Here is a 25,350-nt window from a genome sequence, read left to right as displayed (position 1 = left end):
GGGCGAGACTGGCTGGAGGACAGGCTGATTGGCCAATGGCTGTAAATAGAGTCTGGTATTAAGGGCATCCGATTCCTCCCATTCGTCGGCCAGCAGAGTGACTCCCTTCCCATCTGCCTCCTGCATCTCAAGGATAATCCCTTTGAATACCTCCACAGATGTTTACAACAGAGCATGAACCAGGAGGACGTGGACACATTTGGGTCTTCCGTGCTCAGTTTTGTGGGTTAGGTGTGCTTTTATTTTGCTTACTCTGGTTTTTGAGCACATTATTTTTAGCGGGGCATGTGGTCCAAGTAGACTCGATGGTAACCTCATCGACGGTATTCGCACATGATCAGGTTCTGCACAGAGATTATTATCGGATTCTTAAGAGTTTATTAAAGTCATTTCTTTACACAATAATTGAAAAGCTACAGTGGATGTAAAGTACTGCTTAACATTACATGTGAATCAGTTCAGATAAATAGGAGCTCAGTGCTGAAAGAGACAACCGTGGTAGTTGCAAGAAAGAAATATTATTCAAGGTGCCTGAGACAGTGTCTCTCAATCTTTATTGAGCCTAGGCACATGTTGTACAGTACATTAGAAAAATCTCTTGATAACTGATTTTAACTAATTCTGTAAGAATTCTAAGAACAGTCAAGCCAAATTAATTGAAATGTAGTTTACAGCATATCTCCCAATAAATAAACTATTCAAACTTGCAGTAGTGTTTTCTTGAGATATGAGTGCTTTTACTTTTTTTTCCAAGATATGAGCTTTAATGACCCATTTTTTTGTCTTGACGTATGAGCACAATTTGAAATGCGGGTGCGCTTCAGACTCCCACCGCTAAACGGCAGCAGCACACTTGACAACATCTAGCCGCCATCAATTCACATTGGTTTCCTTGCAGTAGAAGGACAATATCAATTGGCGGCAGTAATGCGCCATTGAGGTAGTTTGTCAACTACTAATAGACCTCACAGAAGAAGAAGGAAGCGCCGCAGCAGCCTGGCTAACCAATGTATTGTGGTGTTAAAAACAACAGAAAACATAGCCTCCTTAAATTACATTTTAATTTTTGATGACAAAAGGTGAAGACATACAATACATATGGTGCAATTATTAAAATGTGAAACATATATTACATTTCAAATGGTACAAAAATAAACAATCTATTGCCTTGACAAAAATTCTAAAGCATGTGGAAAAAATGTCCGTATTCAAAAGAATAATTACAAATAACCCAATGCACAGACAAGCAAAGAAAGAGTTAGTTATCATGCAGTTGCTCTAAAAAAAAAAAAATTAAGGATGAAAAGAGTTTGAGTCCAAAACGATAGATCCCACACTGTACAAAACTCGAGCATACCAGTGCACATTGGATGTCTGACGGCTAAATTGCTCTTTCACTTTCATTCTCCGAGCTCCATCCGCATCCTGACGCCTGATAGAACTGCTACTCACATAGAAATCGGTGTTACGATGAAGCGAGGTTGCGTTAGTGCAAGTCGTCTGCTCTTGCGTTGTGCTTCCCCACCAAAGTCGATGCTGGAATGAGGAGATGAGTCGCAGAGGTCCAAAGGCCCAGTGCGCCAGCATGTGACCTTCCACTAGTGCATAGCTGGACACGAGCACGCCGTCCACAAACAAAGTTCCATCTTCCGTCAACGGCGCATACACTCCCGTGGTCTCTTGCGCTGAAAGGGAACTGATTCGAGCCGGACGTATCCGACCGTCTGCTCTGTGGATCAAAACGCAGTGCTGGGCTCTGGCTCTGCTGGCGAATCGCGCTTGGTACTTGCTATTGTCGAGTGTGCAGTCGGGGTCTAAGAATACCAGGTGGTGTGGCGTGACGGCCAATCTATGGCCATCTTCTGTCTCCAGAGACAGAACAGTGACCCGGGCTTCCTGATCCCGGTGTAGAAAGAACAGGACCAAGCTAAATACTACTTGACCTGTGCTAGACATGGCCATCACTTTGTCCCCAGGAATTAGTGATGACATGCTCTTCTGCCTCCCTCCAGCAACAGTCACCCGGGCCCAGCCTGGGAAACAGCCTCCTTTTTCCACCGCCACTGAGTGATCTGCACAAAGATACAAAACAACATGATGTGAATTGAATCAAAATCTTCCGGGAATAAAACCCTCAAATGTCAATCAGACTTCCTGTTTGCGATACCAGTGAGGGCAAAGGAAAGACAAAAGTGTGAAGATAATCACACGACCGGAAATTGATCTTAACTATGACAGAACGGGTCTGACTGCTCACAACAATATGAGCAATGCAATGGATTAAATACCAACTACATACACGACTTTATTTGACAAACGTTTAGCTCAATACAGTAATTTAGGGAGCAACCCAAAAGCTCAAGATGGCAAAGTACATAAAATGAGGCTTGAAAATGTTAAAAATAAAAAAAAAAGAATCAAAAACTAGACATGTTTGCTGATTGAATACATAAAACTATGCTGAAAAAAAGAGAAAAAAAAAAGTAAAAATGGATGCTACTTCATTTAGCATCTTTCTTATGCCTACTAGAGGTGGAGCCATCTTGAGAGACTGCCCACCCAGTGAGATTCATGAAAAAATATATGCTTTCACATTAATAGAAATCTTGAAATTATTTGTGTGTTTTTTTTCTTTAAATTGAATATCAAGAATGGCATAATGATGGCATCATTTTATTTGAATAGACGATGTGTCGGGACAGGAGGATTGCGTGAGTGAGAGAAATATTCAGGCCCACCCTGATTTTTCCAGGCCCACCCATTAGCCTTGTTTGGCTCCGCCCCCGATGCCTACACATGCGTACATGTTTGAGCCATGATAATATATCCGCTTAAAGGCTCCAATGGAGGGACTATATCCCACCAGGTCATTACGGCGCTTTCCATACCACGACGAGAGGTGCTGGCCAAAAGCTAGCTCGTGGCCTAACCGCGGTGTTTCTTGACCAACGGACAGGCAGCGGGCTCGTCTATGCCGTAACCACCTAGCAAAGTGTTGTGTTGGTGTGTGTAACATGTACATAAGATACACTTTGAGGAAAGTCAACTTGTTTATTAAAAACTGCGGCACAGGTCGTTCGGTCTAACTGTGACTTGCATTGCATCGTAGACATTTGAGCACATACCTCATGCTAGTTATGTATCCACAATGCGTTGCGTTCCAACATATTACAGTAGTCTGAATAACACAAGATACCTAACACTTAAAATAATGCCGAGGTCACCTGTTTGTAAATTGTAGCATGAAGCATTTTCGGGGTGTAACCACAGCTAGCTAGCTAACTGCATGCTTTAGTGGTAGAAATGTAATTTCAACTACCGGTAATTCGTCATTGTGCCAGATAGCTACTGAAGGAACGAAGTTGCTCAGTTCTTAACTAGTGGCGGAGGGGAAACTCATATTGGCGGTCCAAGTGTGTCACTGGGTCCCGTTTAAGCCACACACCAAAACAAAAACAAAAAAATCTGTAAAACTGAAACTGTGAAAAACGGTTTAATGTTACAGCTCCACAAATGTTTACTACATATACTTCTCAGTCTTTGCACATTTTCAAATATTCCCTTCAAACGTGTGTAATATATTTAGAATCAAATGCCTGAATTCACTTTACAGGGTCTTTAAGTGTGTTTTACAAGTGATCTTACCAGCTTTGACGGAGCAATGGATGTGATATTTGGACTCATAGTGGACCCAGTCGAAGCCGGCCTCCACAGCCAGCTGGGCGAGCAGTCCATATTTGTCTGTGTCTCTGTCGTCAGTGGTGATGTCCACAGCCCGACCTTCATAGTGCAGAGATCCAGCAGGGTGGTGACCGTCCTCGTCCCAGGCCTCTGTCACCCGCAGGTGCACCCCTGGCCACTGGTTCATCACGGCGATCGCCAGCCGGTTCAAACATTCCTTGCAGCGCTAGAAGAAAAATCAAACACACTAAGACGTCATCAGCAGGTCAGAAAATTCAAACACAGGAAATATAATGTATATAGCTCTTTATATACTTAGTTTATTAATAGATCAATTTTAATAAGACTATAACAAAAAATGAGAACTTTATTGTTGAAATGAATTATTTTACATGCACATTTAATTTTTTCCCCCCCCATCTTAGAATGACCTGGCCAGGCTGTCTCTATTTAAAACTCAAATGTAGCGCTTGTGTAAAGGGTTGCGTGGAAGAGAATTCAAAAGCACGGAGGCAGGGTGTACTGAACAAAACTATAACAAAATCACTACACTAGCACTAACAAAAGTCATGAAAAGACTGAAACTCAAAGTAACAACAAAACACTAGGAAACAAAACAACAACCAAGACAGAACGAAAGCACAATTCTAAATGCAAGCCAAATGACGAGACAGCGAGGAACACCTGGACGAGACACAAGTGGTTGTGGGAGCTGACTGGAAGACACAAGGGACCGTGTTGACAAGCACAGGTGGAAACAAAAGACCTAACCAGAAAGACAGGACACAAGAAAACAAGCCATAACATGAACAAACCGACATTTTATCTATAAAAACACAAACCGCAAAACCTTGAGTATATAAGTTTGCCCACCCTGATTCCCAACCAGAGTGGCGTGGCACACTAGTGCACTATGAATGAAAATTCACTTAATATGTCTCCAAAATATTAATTACAAATAAATATGTGTGTTCATTGCCCTTGCTAGCGACGTCTAGTGAAAGGCAGAAAATTAAATGGTGTTTCATGAGATGCCCCAAAGTACTACAAAACCGTGTTTTCACCTGTCGCCAATTTGATACAACAGAATAAGTCGAATAAACAGGTCCACATTTCACACTTCTGCTTACAACACTACATTTGTGAGTAAATTGAGACGAAAAAAATCAATAGTTCAGTATTCATTTTGTTTGCCGGTTGAGATTTTAAATGAAAATGGGTGTCTAGTCGTCTCTATAAAGGTTGCCAGGTGGGAAACACTGCAAAGAATAAATTGTATGGGGAGACTAGCTGACTAAACAGGTGTATTATTCCTTTTGTGCACTAGAGGGCGCTAGGAAGTTTCTTAACGGTGACGGAAGCTGCTGTGAAATTTAAAACTGGATTGAACTGTGCTGGTGCTGTGCCTAAACCTACGACAAAGCTAAGATTTTGTGTTTTTTTATTTCCATTTCTTAATAACAAAACTTCAGTAATGTGGAAACATGTAATTGGTATTCATTTCAGTATTGCTTTTATCATGCTACACATATGTGCATGTATATGTATGTAGATATATATGTATATATATATGTGTGCGTGTGTGTGTGTCTGTACGTGTATGTGCATGTGTGAGCATTATAGTCCAGACGAGAGGTGTGTCAAAGTCATTTTTGTGGCGAGCCACTTTGTACTTGTACCATCAGAGTGCCATTATGACGGTGAAACTACACAAATGTCATCTTGTATTATTACAAATAATCAGTTATTATTCATTACATGTGACAATTTGAAATATAGACACACATTTTAGTAAGGATGATTACGTGTGATGTTAGACACACATGATTGGCTTTCGCAGGCCACATCAAATGTGGTGGCGGGCCTGATGTGGCCCCCGGGCCTTGGGTTTGACACACTTAGAGCATAGATTGCTTACCTTTGAGCAATTTCATGGACTTTGTTTCCACTAAGCACGATTAATACGAATATATACGGATTGCGTTTTTCTGTGCAGTGTGCAGTGAACGCGCATGTTTTCAGCCCACTCAAGCTCAAATGCCCCGCACTTGTTCTCATTTGTTAACGGGGTGAAGCAAAGTGCAAGATGCGACTCCATTCCGCACCTCAGCGCTTTCAAGCGTGACCGTGGAGAATTTGACTCCATCTCACTATTTCAACACCGTCTCTCCCAAGTTATAATTGCTTGTCTGCTGGCACAGAAATTCCTTCTTTCCCTCCTCAAACAATCGGGATATGAGGAAAAAGGCTACAGTAGCGACGTGGCCGCATTCCTTTGCCTTTTTCGACGGGGTGACAGAATAATCAAGGCCGTTCTCTGCTTTCGCCAGTTGATTTTTGTGACTCCCAGGCCTCCCGCGGCCCTCCCCTGGCAGAAGGATGGTGTCGGTGCATAACGTGATGCACTCATCAGTCGGGATGTTGCGGGTCTCGCGGCCTTCGGTTGACCGAACGGCGTTTGTCGAGAGGGAAAGAAGCTGTGGGAGGGCATTAGAGCATGGGAGCGAGCGCCGCTATGCACAAGGCAGATGGGAAAATGTATTGGCATGCACGTCGGAATGTGACAGCAAAGGGTGAGAACGAGAGGGACAGAAAGCAAACTCGATACATTTTCCTCCCAATGCCATTGAAGAGAGGCGTTTCATTGTCGCAACTACAATAGTGGCTTTTCCAACGGTGCCATTACTTCAGCAGGCGGGAATTTCGTATAGGCGACCTCTCTCCAAGTGTGACGCACAATGAGCGTCTTTCACATTTGGGCAAAAGAGGGGCACGCACTCTCAAAAGTGGGCATGAGAAGGGCACACATCACAAGCACTGATATTCATCACGCAGATTTATAGCCTAAACAAGCAAAGCAAGGAGCAGCATGGGTTTCCCATCACATATGTGCCGAAGCGTGAGACGTCAAGTTCGGGCTGGGACGTCAAATTTTGACGATCCCTCCGGACACGCACCCTTCAAACTGCCGGTTTAAAAAGATCGTATTCAAAACAAACAAAAGCATACGGTCTTATTTTTAATCCAGCTGTTTTCAGGGCGCACCTGTCATAGCAGTCAAGAGGGTGTTTGGTTAGAGGTTAAAAGGATTTTAGACACTTAAAAGAGGCGGGTGGATATTTTTTTGCTTATCTTAAGACAAGGGAGGGGAAACGTGTTTAAGGTACTAGCGGAGACAAATTCCTTGGGTCTTATACGTACTTTGCCAATAAAGGTGATTCTGATTTCGATTCAGTTTGTTCGTGCCACGGCAAACAACGAATGAAGGGGATGTGATGTATTTGACTGGCGCAAAGTGGTAGGCGTGCGAAGATCTATTTCAGGCCTCATTTGGGGCAAGTGAATGGAAGTGAAAAGCGCCGTAAGTCCTACCTTGGTCATGAAGCGGTCCGCATTGGTGTTCTCCTCATCTTTGAAGACAATCTCGGGGTTGTAGTTGCACAGCAGCCCGTTGAAACGCTCCGAGTTCCTGGTGATCTTGCCCTCTGCCCTCCCGCTGGCCCCCAGGTTGTTCTCGGAGAAGTTGGGGAAAAACTGCTTGTAGCGCATGGGCGTGAGTTTCCTGTGCCTGGAGCGGACGCCGTAGCCCGGACCCGGCCCGCATCCCTGGGCCAGGCACAGGCAGGCCCACAGGGCGAGCAGGCCCAGCCGGGCGCTCCGGGCCCAGCGGGGCTGCTTCATCGGGGAGGCTCGATGCTTCAGGTGGGGGGCATGTAGGCCGGGCTCAGAGCTCGGTCCATTCCAAAACACCGAAAGCTTGAGCATCAAAACTCAATTGGTGTTAGGACATCCTTTTGGCTTGAAATGGAACAGCGGGCCCGAAAGTGAAAAGTTGATCAGCTTCTAAAACCTGCGGCGCATTTCCATAAGGCTGAGCGCTAGGGTCGCGCTCGTGTATATCAGCTGATTTCAAGCCGCCCGAGCACTTGACGTCATCTCCAGCTTGTACCTGTCACCTCGCGGCAGCTTTTCAAAACAAGTGGCGCTCCACTGCAGTCCCCCTGCAAATGCCCCTGGTGAGCGCTGGCATACACGCGCCGTAAAGTCCGAGCGTCACGCATGCAGTCGTCCCCTTTTGTCTTCCTCCTCCTCTTGGGCCACGCAGCGGTGCGGCGCTCCTGGCCACCTTGCAGCAGCAGCGGCAGCAGCCATCGCGTCTTATTAGAGTCGGCCGCAGATTGCCCTCCCTTCCCCTCTGCGCCGGGACAGCACACGCCTCCAATTCAACCTTTGAAAGGACATATGATTAGTCCACTTGTGTTAACACAATGACACCACTCCACCCCCGTCATCCCCTCCCACTCACAACATTTCAGACGTATCGCACCAGGACGCTCGGGCCACTTTTGCTTGCATCCCACTGCCAAGACAAATGAGGTGTAACAGTTCAAATGCACTTTTGGCTCATCAATCAATAACCAGGAAAAACAGGTCAAATGTTTAGGGGGGGGGGGGGGGGGAGAATCAAGCGTGTGTGTGTGTGTGTGTGTGTGTGTGTGTGTGTGTGTTATTAATAGACGGACTTGAAAGTGAAGGTCATGCAGAGAAAACAAGTGTCCAGCCTTGACACCCCTAAAAAGTCTTCCTCACTTCCCGTGTCGGAGGAACCAAGTTGGTGGCCCCAAGACCTTTCTGCCCAAAGCACTCGAAAACAACAACATTATTTTTATCCATCTCAGAACAATAGCTGGGAGAGCCATGACATTTTTCTGATAATAATGCTACAAAGGACGAGAGTGCAATCATTTGCAGTCCCGAGACTCATCTGACATCTGCGATCACCGTAAAGTGGGACCTTGACATGGGAGTCTAATTCGTTCCGTTTGTAATGCCTTTATCAAATCACCTTTCCCTATTGAAATGAATGTGTTGTGTTGTACCTTATAAAACACACAGTCATGACACAATTAAATAAAGTGTACCACATTTTTTGCTTCAATTGAATGGATGTTGTGCTGCTCCTTCTGCTGTGCACACCCTGGCCTCTTGGGGGCAGTATAATACGGCTGACAGCAGCTCCTCAGTAACCTGCATGAGTATTTAATCTTTCTTCGCAGAGGATAAAGAAAATATGCCTGTGAGTATTTTTAACTGTCTACATGTGTTGCTCCATCGCTTGTGTTCAAATATTGTTTGCTTGAAGGGTTTAACACCACGGCACTGATGCTACTTGTTAGCCCGTGCATTTGGTACCCGGGCATTCAATGGGGACTCAGCCCACTTAATCCACTTCTTAAAGCGGAAGTCAACCCAAACATATTCTTGAAAAATATGTGAAAACATCAATACGATAGGCAACGGCCTCATTTCATTTCTCATGTTCCTGTTGAGCTTCTAAATCAGATTTGCATTGGCTGCAATGCTCTTGCTGAGGTCGCCAAAGGTTGCAGACGAGCATCCTCGCTGGGGAAGGTTCCAGAAGATCCCAGGATGTTGTAGGGAGGGGTGGCAGAGTGAAATGGCATTTTCCTGTCCTAATGAATAAACAAGGCCAAGCACACGTCTGGCGCAGGCACCACAGATGAGAGATGTCGGGCTCCATGACAAACGCAGGGAATGACTCGGACAAAAAAAAAAAAAAAAAGTAACACTTACATCTTCGCCATGTCGACATGTTTCATCAAAGCAATTTGCGAATGTAACATGAAAGGAGGAAAAGGAAGGAAGCAAGCATCTGTGGGATGGAGATGGAAATAAAGTTGTGGTGATTGTTTTTTTTTCTTCATATTATTTTGGCGCCCAGTCCTTCTGCCTCCCCCTTGTTGCCGCCTTCTGTCTCTTGTGAAGTTCTTACTCCCCCGTTTCAGGATGGGAGTACATGGCTGGGTGAGCGTTTGAGCTTCCTGCGAAGCCACACGAATGCAAATGACATCTGTCCTCCCTTGCTTAGCTGCAGATGGCACCTCGGCTTTACTGTACAAAAAAGGTTTTGGGTCAATTCAGTGGCAGTTTTAAATGTGTTTAGGGTGGCAGAAGCTCATCTGTAAGGACCTGGGCTTTGGAACCGCAGGGCTATGGTTCAAGCCCCCCTGTGAACCCCAAGTTAGGTGTAAGTGGAGTTGCATTTTCCTGGTGATCGAGTTGAATTTGGGATTTTTTTTCCCCACTTCACTCGAGTGGTGAATTGTCCCAAGACTATCCTCGGTTTATAGTATGTGGACCAGAAAACATCAGACACTATACAGCTAAATAAATGTTTTGTTTTTTTTTTTAAAGAAGAGGAAATCAACCCAAACAATTTTTTTCAAGAATATTTTCCCAGTAGGCCCACTAGTTGAAATACGGCATTCTGATTAATATTGCGCTTGTGGAATAAGAGTCAATCCACCCGTTTTAGCCATCCCCGGGGGCGGCCATTTTGTCAATTCTGTCGACTGAAAATGACATCACAACTGCTTAGGGCTCAGGTAACGACCAATCAGCTTCAAGAAGCTCAGCTTCAGAAACCAGTGTTTGGTTGGTACCTGAGCCCTGAGCAGTTGTGATGTCATTTTCAGTCGACAGAATTGACAAAATGGCCGTCCCCGTGAATAGCTAAAACGGGTGGATTGACTCTTATTCCACAAACGCAATATTTCTCAGAATGCCTTGTTTGAACTAGTGGGCTTGCATAGAACATATTCCTTGAAAAAAATATGTTTGGGTTGACTTTCCCTAAATAATTACCAAAGCCTATTTGTTGTCTCTGCAGTTTGTGTGACATTGAGTTGAGATTGCGTTTGTTTGGAAGTGTCAACTGACTTCAATGTGACTTTCTTTCCCAGTTGAGACAGTAATTATGTCCTCCCTACATACAGTTTGGGAACAACATATAGACAGTTGGCCCCCCATTTTGCCTCATATTAGGCACTCGATCCAATGAACGCGTTGGAACAATGCTGGCTTTGACATCTCAAGTGTTTGTCTTGTCTCTCGCAGCCAAATAGACGCTACGCAGGTTCCACTTCCTCAGAAGGCGGCCGCCCGAAGGGTCGGAGGGAAAGAGAAGTCAAGGTTCTGACAGTGCTCCCAACACCCATCCTTTCTTTCTTTCTGCCCAGCGGCATCTCTCAGTCTGTTATCAGCGCAGGAAGAGGCTGGGCGCTGCGTTCGGATGCGCTTGCACGCCGACAACAGTGTTGCATCCAACTTTGCTTAAGCCTTTTATCGGCAATACTTGTCAATAAAAAGTGAAGCACACAGTTAAGCATTTCATGCCAACACTTGAGCTTATAGTTAAAGGGGAGACATTGAGGTTGAGATTGAGCATTGTAGGAGCGACAATAGACTGAAAAGGGTGGAACTTCCTGACCCCGAGCAGGTCAACGGATAGATATGATGCTCTACTTTGTTTTGTGAACCGGACCCAGCTAGTCTTTTTATTTTTTCACATTTAGCATCTGCTCACTGTGGACTGCCGTCTTCCAGAACTATTCACTAATCTTTCAGCTGCCCAAAAACAAACAAGATCTAAATAATAATTTGGAAAAAAAAAAAAAATCCCCTAGGCCTGCCCGTGTGAAGCAAGTGTGCCGCGAGCGTGCACGCAGGATGCTGGCCACAGAGTGCGAGTGCCATTATCAGTTGATTAGCCAGCAAGTCTCGCCTTTTTCCTGTGAGTGCGTCGGTCATTTGCGAGCACACAAATGAGGGTGCAACGGCGTCTAATTCATTTTGGCATACAGTTCAAACGGGCCACTGTCAGGAAAACTCTGCCCCCTCCCCTCGCCCCGTCCTTTCATTCTTATGTTTTGACAATAAAGATAGCCTATCTCATCCCATTACAAGCAGCCCGTCTGCTGCCTTGTCCAAGATATGCCTGACGAGCGGTCTAATGGTGTGTGTCACCCTATGGGACTGCTGTAAACTCTTTGATTGCACCAACACGTATGCTTGATATTCTTAATGCAGGGAGAGGCACACTCCCGAAGTTGAACTCAATCAAGTCTGACGTAAAACCCAAGTTTGCTGTCATAACCATCTATTGAGGTGTTAATGCTCGCTTTATTTGAGCTTTTCTACTTGTAAATTTCCTTTAGGCACCTGCTTATAGTTCGGTCACACACTCCAGTTTCATCCCATTTGTTTTGCTGTGTATTTTCTGCTTTCAAAACATATTGCTTGAAGTTGTGTGTCGCGACACTTTGATGTCTTCCAGTATGCTTGCCCTGAACAACCTTCCCACGTTGCTCGCACTCGCTTTCCACGCAGCTGCTGTGAACAACCAACATCAGTTGCAACATTGTATCATTGATTTACCTTCTTTAAAAAAATGTGATAATCCTCTCTTTTGTTTCAATTGACATCTGTCATGTTGGAGCCATGCGTCTAGCCAGTCCACTTTGGTGCAAGAGCTCTCCGAGGTGTGATCGCTCCTGTTTAACAGCAAACTAACAAATAGATGATCTGATGCAGGTGTTAGTTTTGGGAATAGAAACTTACAGGGTGATTACAGATCAATTCCCCCCTCAGAAGTTAGTGATTCCATACTCCCCCCCCTGCTTTGTCTAAAAATGTAACTGTTAATGCACAGTAAAGTTTGTAAAATTTACTCTGATTTTTAATATTTTACTCTCTAATTTTGCTGTTTAGTGGGATCAAATAGAGTCTTTTTAGTATGAAATTTAGTGTGTGATTACATTTTTTCTGGATTTATTTTAGTGTTAAATGTAAACTGGAAAAAGGCAACTTGAAATAAGTTTTGTGTCATGTTCGTTAACACCCCGACTTGTTTAAAGAACTGAATTAACATCCTCTGAAAGTGGTGATTCCATAATTTGTATCAGCAGATTTTTTTTTTCTACTGATGGGCTATTAGGTGAATTTGTCGAAAAATATATGCAAATTGGACTGAGTAAAAGTGCACTAGCCTGTCTCTCAACACACCTTAAATCTGAAACTTCCTCAGAGCTCAACCAGCCACCAGATGTGCACAAATGCAACATCAACGTTTGAGTTCATTTCCTTTTTTGCAAAGGAAACACAATGCAAAACAACCCTTAAGGAAAATAAGCGTGATGAAGACATCCAACGAAACAAAACAAGAAATGCAAACAAAAATCAAGCCAGAGAAATTAATCAAGAGGCGGCCTTTTCTTGAACTGACTTCAGAAAAAAAAAAATGGGATGAGGAAATGGACAATGGGCAAGGAAGACTGACGGAAGAGCGGCGGTGGGCGGATAGTGGAGACGCGAAGGGGAGAATGTCAGTCCCGCCAATTCGAGTTGTATTTTTTGTTGTTGTATTTTTTATCTGGCACTTGCATCGACGAAGGGATAGCGTGGGCTCCAGCTAGAGTGGCGTCGTGGTTGGCTGCCGCTGAAAGACAGTCCAAAATAAGACTTTCTTCTTCAGCTGATTAAAAGAAGTGCAACAAACTAACCAGAAGGGTGGAGGTCACAAGTATCCACCACAGATCAGCCCAACGCTTTTGTTACAATGTGTACAATAATCAAAAGGCAACCAATAACACTTTAAAACAAGACAATTGTTTATTGGGTTTTGCTGTTAAAACGACAACAGTGTTTTAAAGTAAACAATGAGCACTATTTGGCAATCTTTGAGAAGAACTCTAAAGATTCGGTGTCCCCAGCTATTTAACAACTGGTATGCGGGGTAAAGACGCCTGTGATAGAAGCTCCTCCAATGCCCTTGCATATGATTTAACAAGTAAATAGTGTTGCTGATGATTTAAAAAAAAAAAAAAAAAAGTGAGAGGAGAACCCTCAGAGTGATCAATGCAAACAAAATACTAGTCTGTGATGATAATATATCAAAACGGGCAGCAAAAACCGCAAACCACGGTAGGTTGAACTTGAGATGCACTGCCCCCTGCTGGTCACACCTATATCTAATATTGTAACCTGCTGATAAAGCGGGGAAGAGGCCAAATGTGACCAGAGGATCACCGTTTGTGCATTGACACCTGATCAAGACGCAACGGAAGTCAGCCAAAAGTTCAAAGTGGCTTCATGAGAAATGACCACGCAAACTAAACGCATTCACATCTACACGAGGCAGCCGAGATGAACACATTTTAAAATCACTTGCACGAGTTAGCACGTGTGCTTTAACATATTGCACTTTCCCACAAAATAGCGTAATAATTCACAGTATGGTTGGTCAAAGTCACGTCATCGCCCCAAAGGGGTTTAACTTGGCCATCAATGCATAAGACAAAAGTGTAAAGCTTTCCTTTTGTGCATTTTTGTAAGTCAGAGTTTGACTTTGTAAACTTGTTTACCTAAAAGGAAAAAAAAAAAAAAAATTTAATTCCCAAACAAATCGTAAAGCAGCTTAGACTCTTCAACCCTCACAGACAACACATGGTACCCCATCACCCTATTTTCTCTGCGCAACTTCCCGCTCAGCGACCGACTGTACACCGGTCCAGGCCGCGCCAAATGGACGTCACATTTCAACCCTCGAAATAGTGAAACACCCTTCGAGAGGAAAGTGTCGGGAAGCCTCAGAGAAAATGAAAGCGAGCACTCAATCTGGAGCAGGAAGAGGAAATGATCGCACAGCTACACTATAACACTTGAAAATAGCTTTGCTGACTTGCACGCGTTTCAGAGGCCATCATCTCGGCACCCCTTTTAGCGGCTTGACTGCCCGTGAAATATGGCTTCGATCCGCGTTGGCTCTCGTGGAGCCTTCCCCGCGTCTCAGGTCGGACCTGTTGGGGCCGTCTTTTGACGCCTTGAGATTGCGCTCATCTAACGTCTGAGCGGAGCACCCATTGCACACAGTCAAGTGGACGCATCACCCTTGACTCTTTGCTCAGCACAAGCTATGTCGCCACTGACGATGGCACTGCTCCGCGCAATCCACAGGGTGCGTATTTCACTCAAAAACCAAAAGAATCCAAAAACAAGCTGACAAGGTAGAAGTCACTGGATTTTGGACAGTCCGCTTGCCAGGAGAAGTCTGAAGGGGACAGTGGAGCGCGAGACAGTTAAGGGCAGCCGGTGGAGACCTGCAAAGGTAGACAATGAAATTAAATTGTGCACAATTGTAGGGTGGAGTGCTAAAACCAGGGAAAATAGTGCTTTAGGTGAAAGCAGAGTCAATTAATCATGGAACAAAAGTGAGCTGGGAGGCAATGGGAAAGAATAAGTGAAGTGGCCTTAGCACAGAGATGCTATCTGAACTGTAAGGAAGGGGGACGGACTGACTGTGTGCGCGCCCGCTTGCTTTCAGGGCTTGTTTGTGTTGGGCGGAGGGTGCGTGCGTGCGTGGCTGTGTGTGCTGCAAGGGGTCTAGGGCGGTGGGCCTGAAGGTCCCCCAAGGGGATCTGACTCTCCTCCTGTCTTTTTACACTTTCCTGTACAAATTGTGTTCTTTCTATCTGAGGAAAAGCGGCCAGCCCACAGGGAAACGGGGCCCACGCTGGGAAACTATCCAAGTGCAGTCCATTGCAGCGCACTGGGCTCGGGCGTGTTGTCATTTGGACTCCTAAAGCCGAGCCTGTAGAAGAATACTCACCGAACGCGCGGATGAGCTCCCTCTGCACTGCCCACGTCACCGTCTTGATGAGCGAGGCGGAGGTGAGGCCCGCAAACAGCATGTTGTACAGGAACACGACGTAGAAGTTCCCGAGCCAGTTGTAGCGGCCAAAGTCTCCCAGAAGGTCGAAGCGCGTGATCCCTACCGCCGCCACAAGACAGCAATACAACCGCGAGCATGACTCCCAACACTCAAATTTGCATTTACAGTTAGAAAAGGCCGCAAACGCCACCTCGTGGCCGTTATTAAAACTACAAGCGCAAAAATTGCTAAATGCTGACGGTCCATGTGCGTTTCTTTCCATCCTTACCAATTGTACGTGAAAAGACTGGAAGTGCTGAGCTCAGGATGAGAAGAGAGACACAGTTGGCCATCATCTAAAGGGGAGAGAAAAACGCAGCTTACTCACAATTGTTTTCATGTTTCACACACACACATGGGCTGTTCGTGCATATTCAGAAGATGAAAAAGCACGTACTGCAGGATTGGGCTGGACTGACACGACTTGGTTCAAGTGACAATTTCGATTGTTTGTTTGCGATCCATGATGTAAACATATGTGCGTATAGCCAAACTACACAGACAAAACTCCAGCGAAGACAAACATCATTCAAGTTTGCCAGGGCAGCAGGTGTAAATATAGAAAATAACTGCCAGGTTGTTAAGTGGAGCAATATGGAGGTTGTCTGTATTTAAACCAGCAGGGTGATGCTATACAACAGTTGTCTTCTTTAAATTGCCTGTGAAGTGACAACAAAAACGTCATCTACATTTGACACACCGCGGAGAAGAGTGTTGTTAACACCTAACAAATTTGAATGATTAAAAATAAATCAATTAAAAAATATATATTTAAAAAAAATTATTATTATTTTTTTTTTTAAATCAGCAATTATATGAAATGTCAAAATGGTGGAAAAAAAAAAACCCTCACAAATCACGCTCTTACCTCTCAAACACTGTGGGCGTGTCTACCGAATGTGCTGAAATCAACTGCCAACCGAACACCTCTACTACAACCTGGAAAAATGGATGCTCATTCGTCCAGCATCTTCCTCACGCTTACATTGAACTACTTGTTTGGGCCACAAAAACAAAATCCACTTAAAAGGCTCCGGTGTCCGCACCGACGCATCTCGGGAGTTTTCCACGACGTGACAACGTGGAGCTCTGAAGTTGCCACACCAGCACAAAGTCAATGTCCACACGCTGGCTGGATGTCAAGTCGGACTTCTTAAAAGAACCCCCAGAGCTCGTTTGCTAAAAGCAGGGTACGTGCATTGGACAATCACTCATGAGAACAAAGGCGCACAAGTTCTGGTTGGCAGACTCATGCCAGCATCCAAGTAAATCCCTGGGCCTTGTTTTACCCATGTGCAAAACAAAAAGCTTAACGCCATATCTCCAAAACGGACTGCCGCATAGTTCTCAGTCTTTGCATGTTTTCAGCCATTATCTTCAAACAAACAAAACAAAATCTATGAATTGACTTTGGCGTAGTTGTTTTCGTGTATTTTGGGCTTCTGCGCATGTGGATTGTTTCAGGTGTTCGTTAAACATAAACTGAGGTCTAATCAGATGTTACATATACACGCATATATAAACTTTAGACATACCTGTGTGAGGTTAGTGTCCTGTGCACGAGGCACCAAGCCAGTGAAGAGAGGAGAGCTATAGAAGCCCACAACTGATGACACCATTAGATAGCTGTCAGTCATTATTAAGGACAACACAGAAATGCAACATTTTTTTGGAGGGCGATCGCCCCACACACGCATCACCAAACACAAAAGGAGTCATATTGCCATTGCAGCGAAAGGACACAGTATAAGGACCACTTGAACTGCTGCACCCAGTGAACCAAACATTGAGAAGGAGGCCATCCCGAGGTGAGGGTCCTGAATGCATAAACAACAGCTGCCATCAGTCCACATGCAGCACTTCAGCTGCAAAGGCTCTCACCAAAAGCCTTACTTCCATTCCTCTGGGCATCGCCGTCTCGTCAAGGAGCAACTCCAGCACGTTGAAACACACCATCAGAACGCACAACACCTGAAAACACAAAAATATTCATTGACAAGGGTCCCATTGGCTGCCTGCAAGAATGACTTGAATCAGCCTGGGAGAACATCACGAATGCTTACAGTGAGAGCGAGGAGCATCAGCATGGCCAGCGGATAACCCAAATTTCTCTGCCACGCCGAAGCTTTCCGTCGCGTCTCTGCCAAGACCGAAAGAAGAAACCAGGTAAGACAACAATGACTGTACTTTGTGAACGCCGTCGGAGAGGCGGAACGCACCCAAGGCCATGCGCTTTGTTCGGATCGCTTGGTGCTCTTTCTTCATCGCCTCAACGTTCAGCTTGACCCAGCAGGACTGAGAACTGCCACCTTCATCCAGGCAAAACGTCACCTTCAGGTGGAAAAAAACAAACGAAACCCACGGAGATTCAGAGGCTACTCACGCTTCAGTTTCCTGGAAAGCGAGTCCTCCTCCAATGTGGTGCAGCTGAGGGCATCGTCGACATCTTCAAACAGCTGAGGGAGAGCGCACAAAATAATTAAAAAACAAACAAACACACACAAAAAAAAAAAACGTTCAAAGCTGCGCTGTGTGTCACTGGACATTTGGTCACTCACTCTTACTTAAAAAAAAAAAAAAAAAAAAAGCGTAGCCTCACTGAATATCACAAATGTCACTCACCCGAGGTTTGACCAGCAAGCTGCCAGTCACACTGAACATCCGAGACAACCCAAAAGGTGTGCACACTGACGAGAACAAAACGGCATCAAACATCAACAATGTCCGACGGGAAACGTGAAAGTCTCGAATCGACAATGAGTGAGACCTACACAGGAGCAGCAGCACTCCAAAAAGAGAGATGCCCGAGTACAAGTAGGGAAGGTAATACTCCCACAGGTCTGCAAGTGACAAGCGAACGTTTGCGTCAAAACGTTATCGCAAAGTATAGCGACTACACGTACGGGAGACTCACCGTAGAGGCTCTTCCTGGCCATGTTGTCGTGGAGAAGGGCCGATGCCACCCACACGATGCCCAACACCAGGAGGGCTAACAGCAACAACAGGACGACGGCTTCATAGACTCGTGCCATAACTCCCTACGCACAAACAAAACATCCGTTCATTGGCGTACTCAAGCACAGAAGCCGGCGACTTCAATAAGCACTCTTCATTCAAATGGTGCACTATTACCTTTTTGGACCCTACAAATCCCTCAGACTCGGTGAAGAAGTACGCAAACGGCATGAGGAAGACCAGGGACAAATTTGAGAAAAGGAAAACGAGGTTCCACAAGCCTGACAAAAGAGGAGAAGGAATGTGCCCGTGAGTTTGGTTTCATTGCAGTTCTACAGTACACCACTGGGAGGCACCATTTTTCTACTCCTTGTAACTTGTCATGCATGTGTCATGCTTACAGAATGTTTTGGGCTTCAGTACAGGGTACACTGCATTCAAGAGAAGTCAACCCAAACATTTTTTTTACAGAACATGTTCTATGCAGGCCCACTAATTGAAGCAAGGCATTGTGATTAATATTGCGTTTGTGGAATATGAGTTTTTAGCCATCTCAGGGGGCGGCCATTTTGTCACTTCTGTCGACTGAAAATGACATCAAAGTAGCACACGGCTCAGGTAACGACTGATCACGGCTCACTTGTTTTCTGAAGCTCAGCCATGAATGGTCACTATCTGAGCCCTGAGCAACTGTGATGTCATTTTCAGTCGACAGAAAGTGGCGAAATGGTCCGCCCGTGAGATGGATAAAATCGGCTGGATTTTACTGTTTAAAGAGGAAGTCAACCCAAACGTTTTTTTTTTTTCAAGAATATGTTATATGTGGGCCCACTAGTCGAAACACGGCATTTTGATTAATATTGCGTTTGTGGAATATATGTTAAGCAGCTAAATCCACCCGGTTTTAGCCATCTCAGGGGGCGGCCATTTTGTCACTCCTGTTGACAGAAAATTACATCACAACTGCTCAGGGCTCAGGTAACGACCAATCGCGGCTCAGCTTCAAAAAACAGGTGAGCCACGATTAGTCATTACCTGAGCAACTGTGATGTCATTCTCAGCCGACAGACGTGACAAAATGGCCGCCCCCCTGAGATGGCTAAAAACGGGTGGATTAACTCCTATTCCACAAACAAAATATTTATCAGAATGACTTGTTTCAACTAGTGGGACTACATAGAACAGATTCTTGAAAAAAGGGTTGGGATTGACTTCCTCTAACTCATATTCCACAGACTCAATCTTAAATGAGAATGCCATGTTTAGACTGGTGAAGGAGCATAGAACATATTATTGTAAAGAACATTTTGAGGTTGACTTCCACTTCAAAACAACCCCAGACACGATTCACTAGAGGTATTCCCTTAAATCACAGTTTGGGATGCTTTGGAAAGTGACCATATGAATATGAAAAATGTACCGTGGATAAGAGATCCATTGAGCCATTGCATGTAGTAGCTGTGTGGGAAGGTGAGCAGCACCTCATTGGACAGAATCGAGATGGGCAGAAGCAGCACCGCACACACTGCAACGGACAGCGTGAACGTGCACAGCCACAGCCTGGCGGAGGAGACCAGAAGGACTGCTTGACAAAAGTCATACTCAAACTCTTCGGCTTTGCTTTGTTTGCTTTTAGCGCTGGTCTGGCAGAGCAGCTAAGGTCGAAAAGTCTGCAGTGGTGCGCGGAGGTAAGACGACAGTGCCAGCGTGTAGGGACAAAGGGCAAAGGGATACTGGATTGTTCCTATCAATCAACAGCCGCACACTCGACACGGCAATAAAGTTACAGCTCAGTGCGCTGTAATGTGTCTCTGCTCACTCACACTGATGCCAATCAACGTGAGTGAGCGAGATCAGATTGCCCCAAGTCAGTTAATCATTACGAGCTTTTCACTTACGCAATTTTGTTGACTGTAGCATCCTCAATATCATCTGCAAGAGAGCACAGAAATGTTTTTTTTTTAGTATTCTATTATTCATGTGTTGGATTTTTCATAATTAAGCTTGTTAGCTTTGTAGGTTTAGCTTTATATTATATAAAAGCAGGGGGAAATGTAAGAATAATAATGTATTTTGTGTTGGATTCTTGTGGACAAGGCCAGTTAGCTTTATTAGCTTGTGGGTTTAGCTTTTTCCAAATCTACGCCCAACTTGCTTGATGTGCTTTGCTTCCACATATCTATGCTAATGGCTCTCACACACACAAACACACATAGACAAAACAAGTTCATAGTGTTCCCGCTGCTTTCACTCCCTTTTCCCTTAGAGCTGGAACACCTTTGTAATCAGGGACTCCGAAGAAAATAAAAGCCGGGCAGAGGGTTTTAGGAACTGTAATCGTACACTTCCCTGCACTCTCCTTGCAAGTAAAAAGACAATATTGTTGTCGAGTGTCTTCTCTCCTCATTGTGTGCATTGTTGACTAAAGTCTCACTTGGTGTGAACCTGACAGCAACAATATCTTTTTTTCTGAGTTTAGAGAGGTCATTTGGAATGTAACCATATTATGTTTCAAAAAAAAAAAAATTTTTTTATAAGAGATGCGTGAGTCTTTAGTGTTTCGTTTGTTTGTCTTGACATGACAAATGCAAAATGTGAAGGAGTTGTGTGAACGCCACCAAACGTATGCAAAGCAGAGGTACGGGGGAAGCTATCGTAACAGCATCCATACAGGAATGAAGAAAAGCTAACGTTGTGTGTCACTGGCCTCAGAGAGGGGCGTGAGGGAGGGGTTTTGGAACATTCTGTACAAGTATGATTGGAGTCTCCAGTCGAAGGGACTTAACCGAGGGAAAAAAAAGACAAAGCAAGAGTCACTGAGAAAGCCAACTTCAGAAAATGATGTCATTATGCTTAAAAACCGTTTAACATCATAATGACCGCAGCTAAAAGCTATATTGTATGACCATCCAAGTAAACACGCCTGTGGACCCAAAAACAAGGCTCATGGCTCCCACTCCCATAAAAAACTTGAGCTGAGAGCGCAGCGTTGCTTTGCTCAAGTGCTTTTTAGCTGCGGGGCAAAACGGTTCTGCACGCGTCTGTGCGCTTATCCACGACACATAAGGAAGTCCAGCCAGCCACAGCAAGGCAAAGACAACTTGGCCTGTTGGACAGCCGACATCTGCTTTCAATGAAGGCAACTTATTGAATTGGTTATGCAACTGCCAGGCCTGAAGGCTCAAAGAAATGTGAACAGGATTTTGGCATTTTTGACAACAAAAACAAACATGCTGGCATAGCGCACATCCTGTAAAATCGCATACATGAGAAATTTTACCTGCCAAAATATTAAATTAAAAAGAACTGATTGCCAATATGTTTCTCTCCTAATTTTCTGATCCAATGTAAAATGTTAAAAGGCACAAAACTATGTCATTTGATGACAAATGACAAGTTTATGAGCTAGCATGAGACGCTAAGGAATCAGTCCATGGCTTCACTCGGGGCATCCTCTCCCATTTGCACTTAAGCGGAAGTCATCCCCAAAATGTTCCTTACAATAATATGTTCTACGCACCTTCACTAGTCTAAACACAGTATTCGGATTAATATTTCTTTAGTTGGAATATGAATTAAGCAACAAAATCCACCCATTTTTAATCAGACTCAAGGGGCTGCCATTTTGCCACTTTTTGTCATTTGAAAATGACATCACAGTTGCTCAGGTGACGACCAATCATGGCTCAGCTTCAGAAAAAAAAAAAAAAGAAATTCCTATACAACTTTCTCGCGCTCTTTCAAGTTGCCGCAATTCTCCCATCTAAGCTTCCAACACGCTCACCGGGCCTAACCTGAGAATCCGTGTTAAGTCTCAAAGAGGCTTGACCCATTGAATTCTGAAAGGTCATGCAAGTCCCGGATGGTGGAGTTTTCCTGAGTCATGTGAATCCCACAGAGATCCATTTAGAACACACGTCACACTTCAAACGCGAAATTAACGAGCGTCGTGGATCCGGAAGTTATACTTTATTCGCATTCTGTATTTGATAAATACAATAAAGGTAATTCCTTCAGAGTACTGTGCTCATGATTGACTGCATCGGTTGAAAAGTGAGTCAGCCGGCTGTTGATTAAGCGTTGCCAAGCAACGTGTCATGCTGCACACGCGGCGGACACGTCACTCCTATGGATTCCACCAACGGCATTAATGAAATGGCAACAAACGATTCAAAATCTGAGGCACCATCGCCGCCATTATAATGACTGTGAATTTGACAGGGAACGCCCTCATTTCAAGGTGGCTCCAACCAGAGTGCCTACATTTCATGAAGGTGCATAAGTGACACTCTTAAGTCGACGGGAGAACCTGCATAGCCCCCAAAAAAAGTGCGCAGCAACAATGCGCCTTTTCTGACTTTTAAGCACACACAAGGAGGTCAAATGCACAATATTGGGAAATAGAAAGCGCCCAAAATGAAACTGTTAACGGTGCTAAACAATACCTCACAGAACCAAGCCAGCTGGCGTTCGATCATCTCTGGCTATCGTGACACTAAATCATTCACGGACGCCGGACAAAAGTCTTCAACTTTGTGTTTTTGCTATACAAATATACAATATGAATCAGAATGCCGTGTTTCGACGAGTGGGGGCGCATAGAACATTGTATTGACAAGAACAATTTTAACTTCACTTTGGTGACGATGTGGCATTTCTTTTGACCCCAAATGTTATTACTATGGTTCTGGGTGATTATCTGAACGCACTTAGAATCGAGGAGGATTTGTTACATTTTGTTGCTGTAGCACACTATTGAGTGTTGGAAATTTAACACTTTGGTAAATGTTACTTTAACACTGGGTAGTGTGTATGCATATAGGCACTTTGTCTGCGTTAAAATGAACAGTACAAGTGTTGAATTAACACGAGCAGATTTGCAGAGTCTGCCATTTAAGCGACCCATCGTCTCTGTGGTGCGCATTCCAATTGTAAGACTTCACTGTGGGGGAGAGTAGAGATTTCCTATAAGCATTGGATCCCCTCCCCCCACAGACGGGTAATGCTGTGCAGTTCAACCCCAACGTAGCCACACAGTTTGAGGGCTTTATGAAACACTTCCCAGTGTGTCCAACTGATCAGGGATGCTCAGTCGGCCGTGCATGACCTCCACTTAATCCGAAAACAAAAAACACTTGTACTTACCGGTGACAAACTCTGCAGTCTTCTTGAAGCGTGCAAGGATGAGGTAGGACACGATGTAGAGGCACGTAAACAGGAGGACACAGATCTACACAAGGCACACAAAAGATTTCAGGCATATTCGACATCAAAAGGGAAAAAGGTCCAAATGCCCTGTACAGTACTGGACTTGCTTGTATAACTGATTTTTTGCGCGACTCAAGCCGAATTTGCTCGGTGTGTATGAGGCTCTGATGCCAACATTATCCACAAGAGGCAGAAAAAGAGGCTGAAACAGACGCGGCCGTGTTGTCGTCGAATAGTTTGATTTGTACATATTCAGGTAAAATACAAAAATGGATCCGATTAATGCCAAAACCGATCTAGTGTTTTCGCAAGGCCCTGGACAGACAGATGGAGCCAGAGGATTATCACCTCATTAAAACAAAGACTTCTAAATGGGTGACAGTGTCGTAAGATTAAGAGTGAAATGCGGCTGCCTACAGCCGCGTTGTTTGACATAAGGCTGTCAAATATGTAGGTCAAATCTATTGTGCATGCTCTGCTGGCGGATGAATTGCAACATTTTGCCCCTGCGTGAGGTACTGTATACGCTCTCATTGGTTGGTTTCACAACAAGGCCAAAAGAAAGCAAACATCTATCAGCACATCTTCACATTGGCCTGTGACTCGTTGAGCTGCCTAAGGGAGAACTCAAAGCCTACAATCACCTGAACTGTGTTCAAACACGCTCAACTGGATTTCCAAATTTGTCTCTCACTGGTGTCGATCTCACCGAATAAAAAAAAAAAATAGGAAGTGAGCTCACAGCAAACAAGGCCAAGATCCAGTTTGGAGATGAATCACAATTATGCCCGTGTGAGCATGAATGCGGCAGCAGACTAAGCAAGCCATAAGAGTCAACAGCAAGTTTCCGCATAAATGTCACAATTGGGGACACTTGCTATGGCAGCTAGCGTTTTACACAACAGCTACAACAACATTACATGTCTGTACTCACCCAACCAGACGTTTAAACTACAAAATAAAAATGTTTCATTGACTTAAAAAAATAGGTAAGGATGACATTCGGATTGCATTTCGTCAGGCTAATGAAAAAAAAAAAATTGAACGGCAAGCAATTAGTCTTCATCCAAGGCATACTTGAACTATTGCTGCTTTACATGTCATGTTTTCAAAATATAAACAGAATGACCACAGATTCACAAACCCGTAAGTCAGAGGTGGTGGAAAAAAAAAAACAATGTGATAACTCACCGCATTTGAGGTAATAAAAGACGTGAACAAAATCCGTAGGATGTGCCTCAAGAAAGAGCCCAACATCCTTACGGGGGGGGAATGTATGAGGTACGACGCTAGCATTCAACAGAATAGCATCAATGCAACACACTCCAAAATAAACTTTTTGCAGAGCTCTGCTATTTCTGTGGGGAGCCTTCACACTCCAAACTAGACAACAAAAACATTGGTCTGTTCGAAACAAATTCTGGTGACAGTTAAGCTGTCCAACTTGACAATGTCTGTGTGTACGTACATTGCAATATTGTTTTCTTGATTTTGAGGGGCATGACCCAATTTAGAAAAGAGACACAAAGGAAGCGTCGGTGAAATGTGTGGCAGTCCCAAAACATCCTTTGGCTTGTGTACTTCAAAGTCAGGATGGGAAATTAAATTGCTAAAGACTTTAAATTCCATTAGCAATCCGATTCCTCAAAGATTGTCATATACGAAATCTACCGGTAACATCCCAATATGAGCGATTTTACATCCTGATAACGATATGCCAACGTAGTATTTTTCTTATAGTAAGAAATTAATGACAATTCTTTTTTAAAAATCTTTTTTTACCATTTATATATAAAACACATTTTATAGAGAAATAAATGGTTTTTTTGGGTCCTCCTGAAAAAGTAGTGATGTTGAAGCTACAAGGATTCCGCCCGACGCCAGCGGTATGTCCCATAAGAGGAATCATCAGGCAAGCAAGCAAACAAATTCTCAAA

General features: G+C 44.3%; 2 protein-coding genes across 2 annotated transcripts in view; both read right to left on the bottom strand.

Annotated features, from left to right (window-relative positions):
* Nucleotides 1-1,043: 1,043 nt before the first annotated feature.
* Nucleotides 1,044-7,646, bottom strand: dhh (desert hedgehog signaling molecule). The gene is made up of 3 exons (XM_086038676.1): nt 7,054-7,646; nt 3,646-3,907; nt 1,044-2,072 (listed from the first exon to the last, which is right to left on the bottom strand). Exons 1-3 carry the CDS (start codon nt 7,444-7,446, stop codon nt 1,294-1,296), a joined length of 1,434 nt encoding a protein of 477 aa, XP_085894802.1. The 5' UTR covers nt 7,447-7,646; the 3' UTR covers nt 1,044-1,293.
* Nucleotides 7,647-13,127: 5,481 nt separating this feature from the next.
* Nucleotides 13,128-25,350, bottom strand: part of lmbr1l (limb development membrane protein 1-like) — a 14,373-nt gene continuing 2,150 nt past the window's right edge. The window contains exons 2-17 of the mRNA XM_086038662.1: nt 23,351-23,435; nt 20,104-20,137; nt 19,626-19,765; nt 18,383-18,486; nt 18,165-18,288; nt 18,022-18,090; nt 17,873-17,937; nt 17,634-17,706; nt 17,470-17,559; nt 17,314-17,390; nt 17,144-17,221; nt 16,994-17,067; nt 16,786-16,876; nt 15,480-15,546; nt 15,149-15,310; nt 13,128-14,639 (exon numbers count right to left, since the gene is read on the bottom strand). Of these exons, the coding sequence (XP_085894788.1) occupies nt 14,554-14,639; nt 15,149-15,310; nt 15,480-15,546; nt 16,786-16,876; nt 16,994-17,067; nt 17,144-17,221; nt 17,314-17,390; nt 17,470-17,559; nt 17,634-17,706; nt 17,873-17,937; nt 18,022-18,090; nt 18,165-18,288; nt 18,383-18,486; nt 19,626-19,765; nt 20,104-20,137; nt 23,351-23,435 (1,419 nt within the window). The 3' untranslated portion in view covers nt 13,128-14,553. The remainder of the gene's footprint in view (nt 14,640-15,148; nt 15,311-15,479; nt 15,547-16,785; nt 16,877-16,993; nt 17,068-17,143; nt 17,222-17,313; nt 17,391-17,469; nt 17,560-17,633; nt 17,707-17,872; nt 17,938-18,021; nt 18,091-18,164; nt 18,289-18,382; nt 18,487-19,625; nt 19,766-20,103; nt 20,138-23,350; nt 23,436-25,350) is intronic.

Source organism: Filicampus tigris, chromosome 1, assembly GCF_054856515.1.
Source record: "Filicampus tigris isolate MCC_2025a chromosome 1, RoL_Ftig_1.0, whole genome shotgun sequence".
NCBI classification, from domain to species: domain Eukaryota; kingdom Metazoa; phylum Chordata; class Actinopteri; order Syngnathiformes; family Syngnathidae; genus Filicampus; species Filicampus tigris.
Note: the sequence above shows the minus strand (reverse complement) of the source record. Positions and strands in the feature narration are given on the sequence as shown.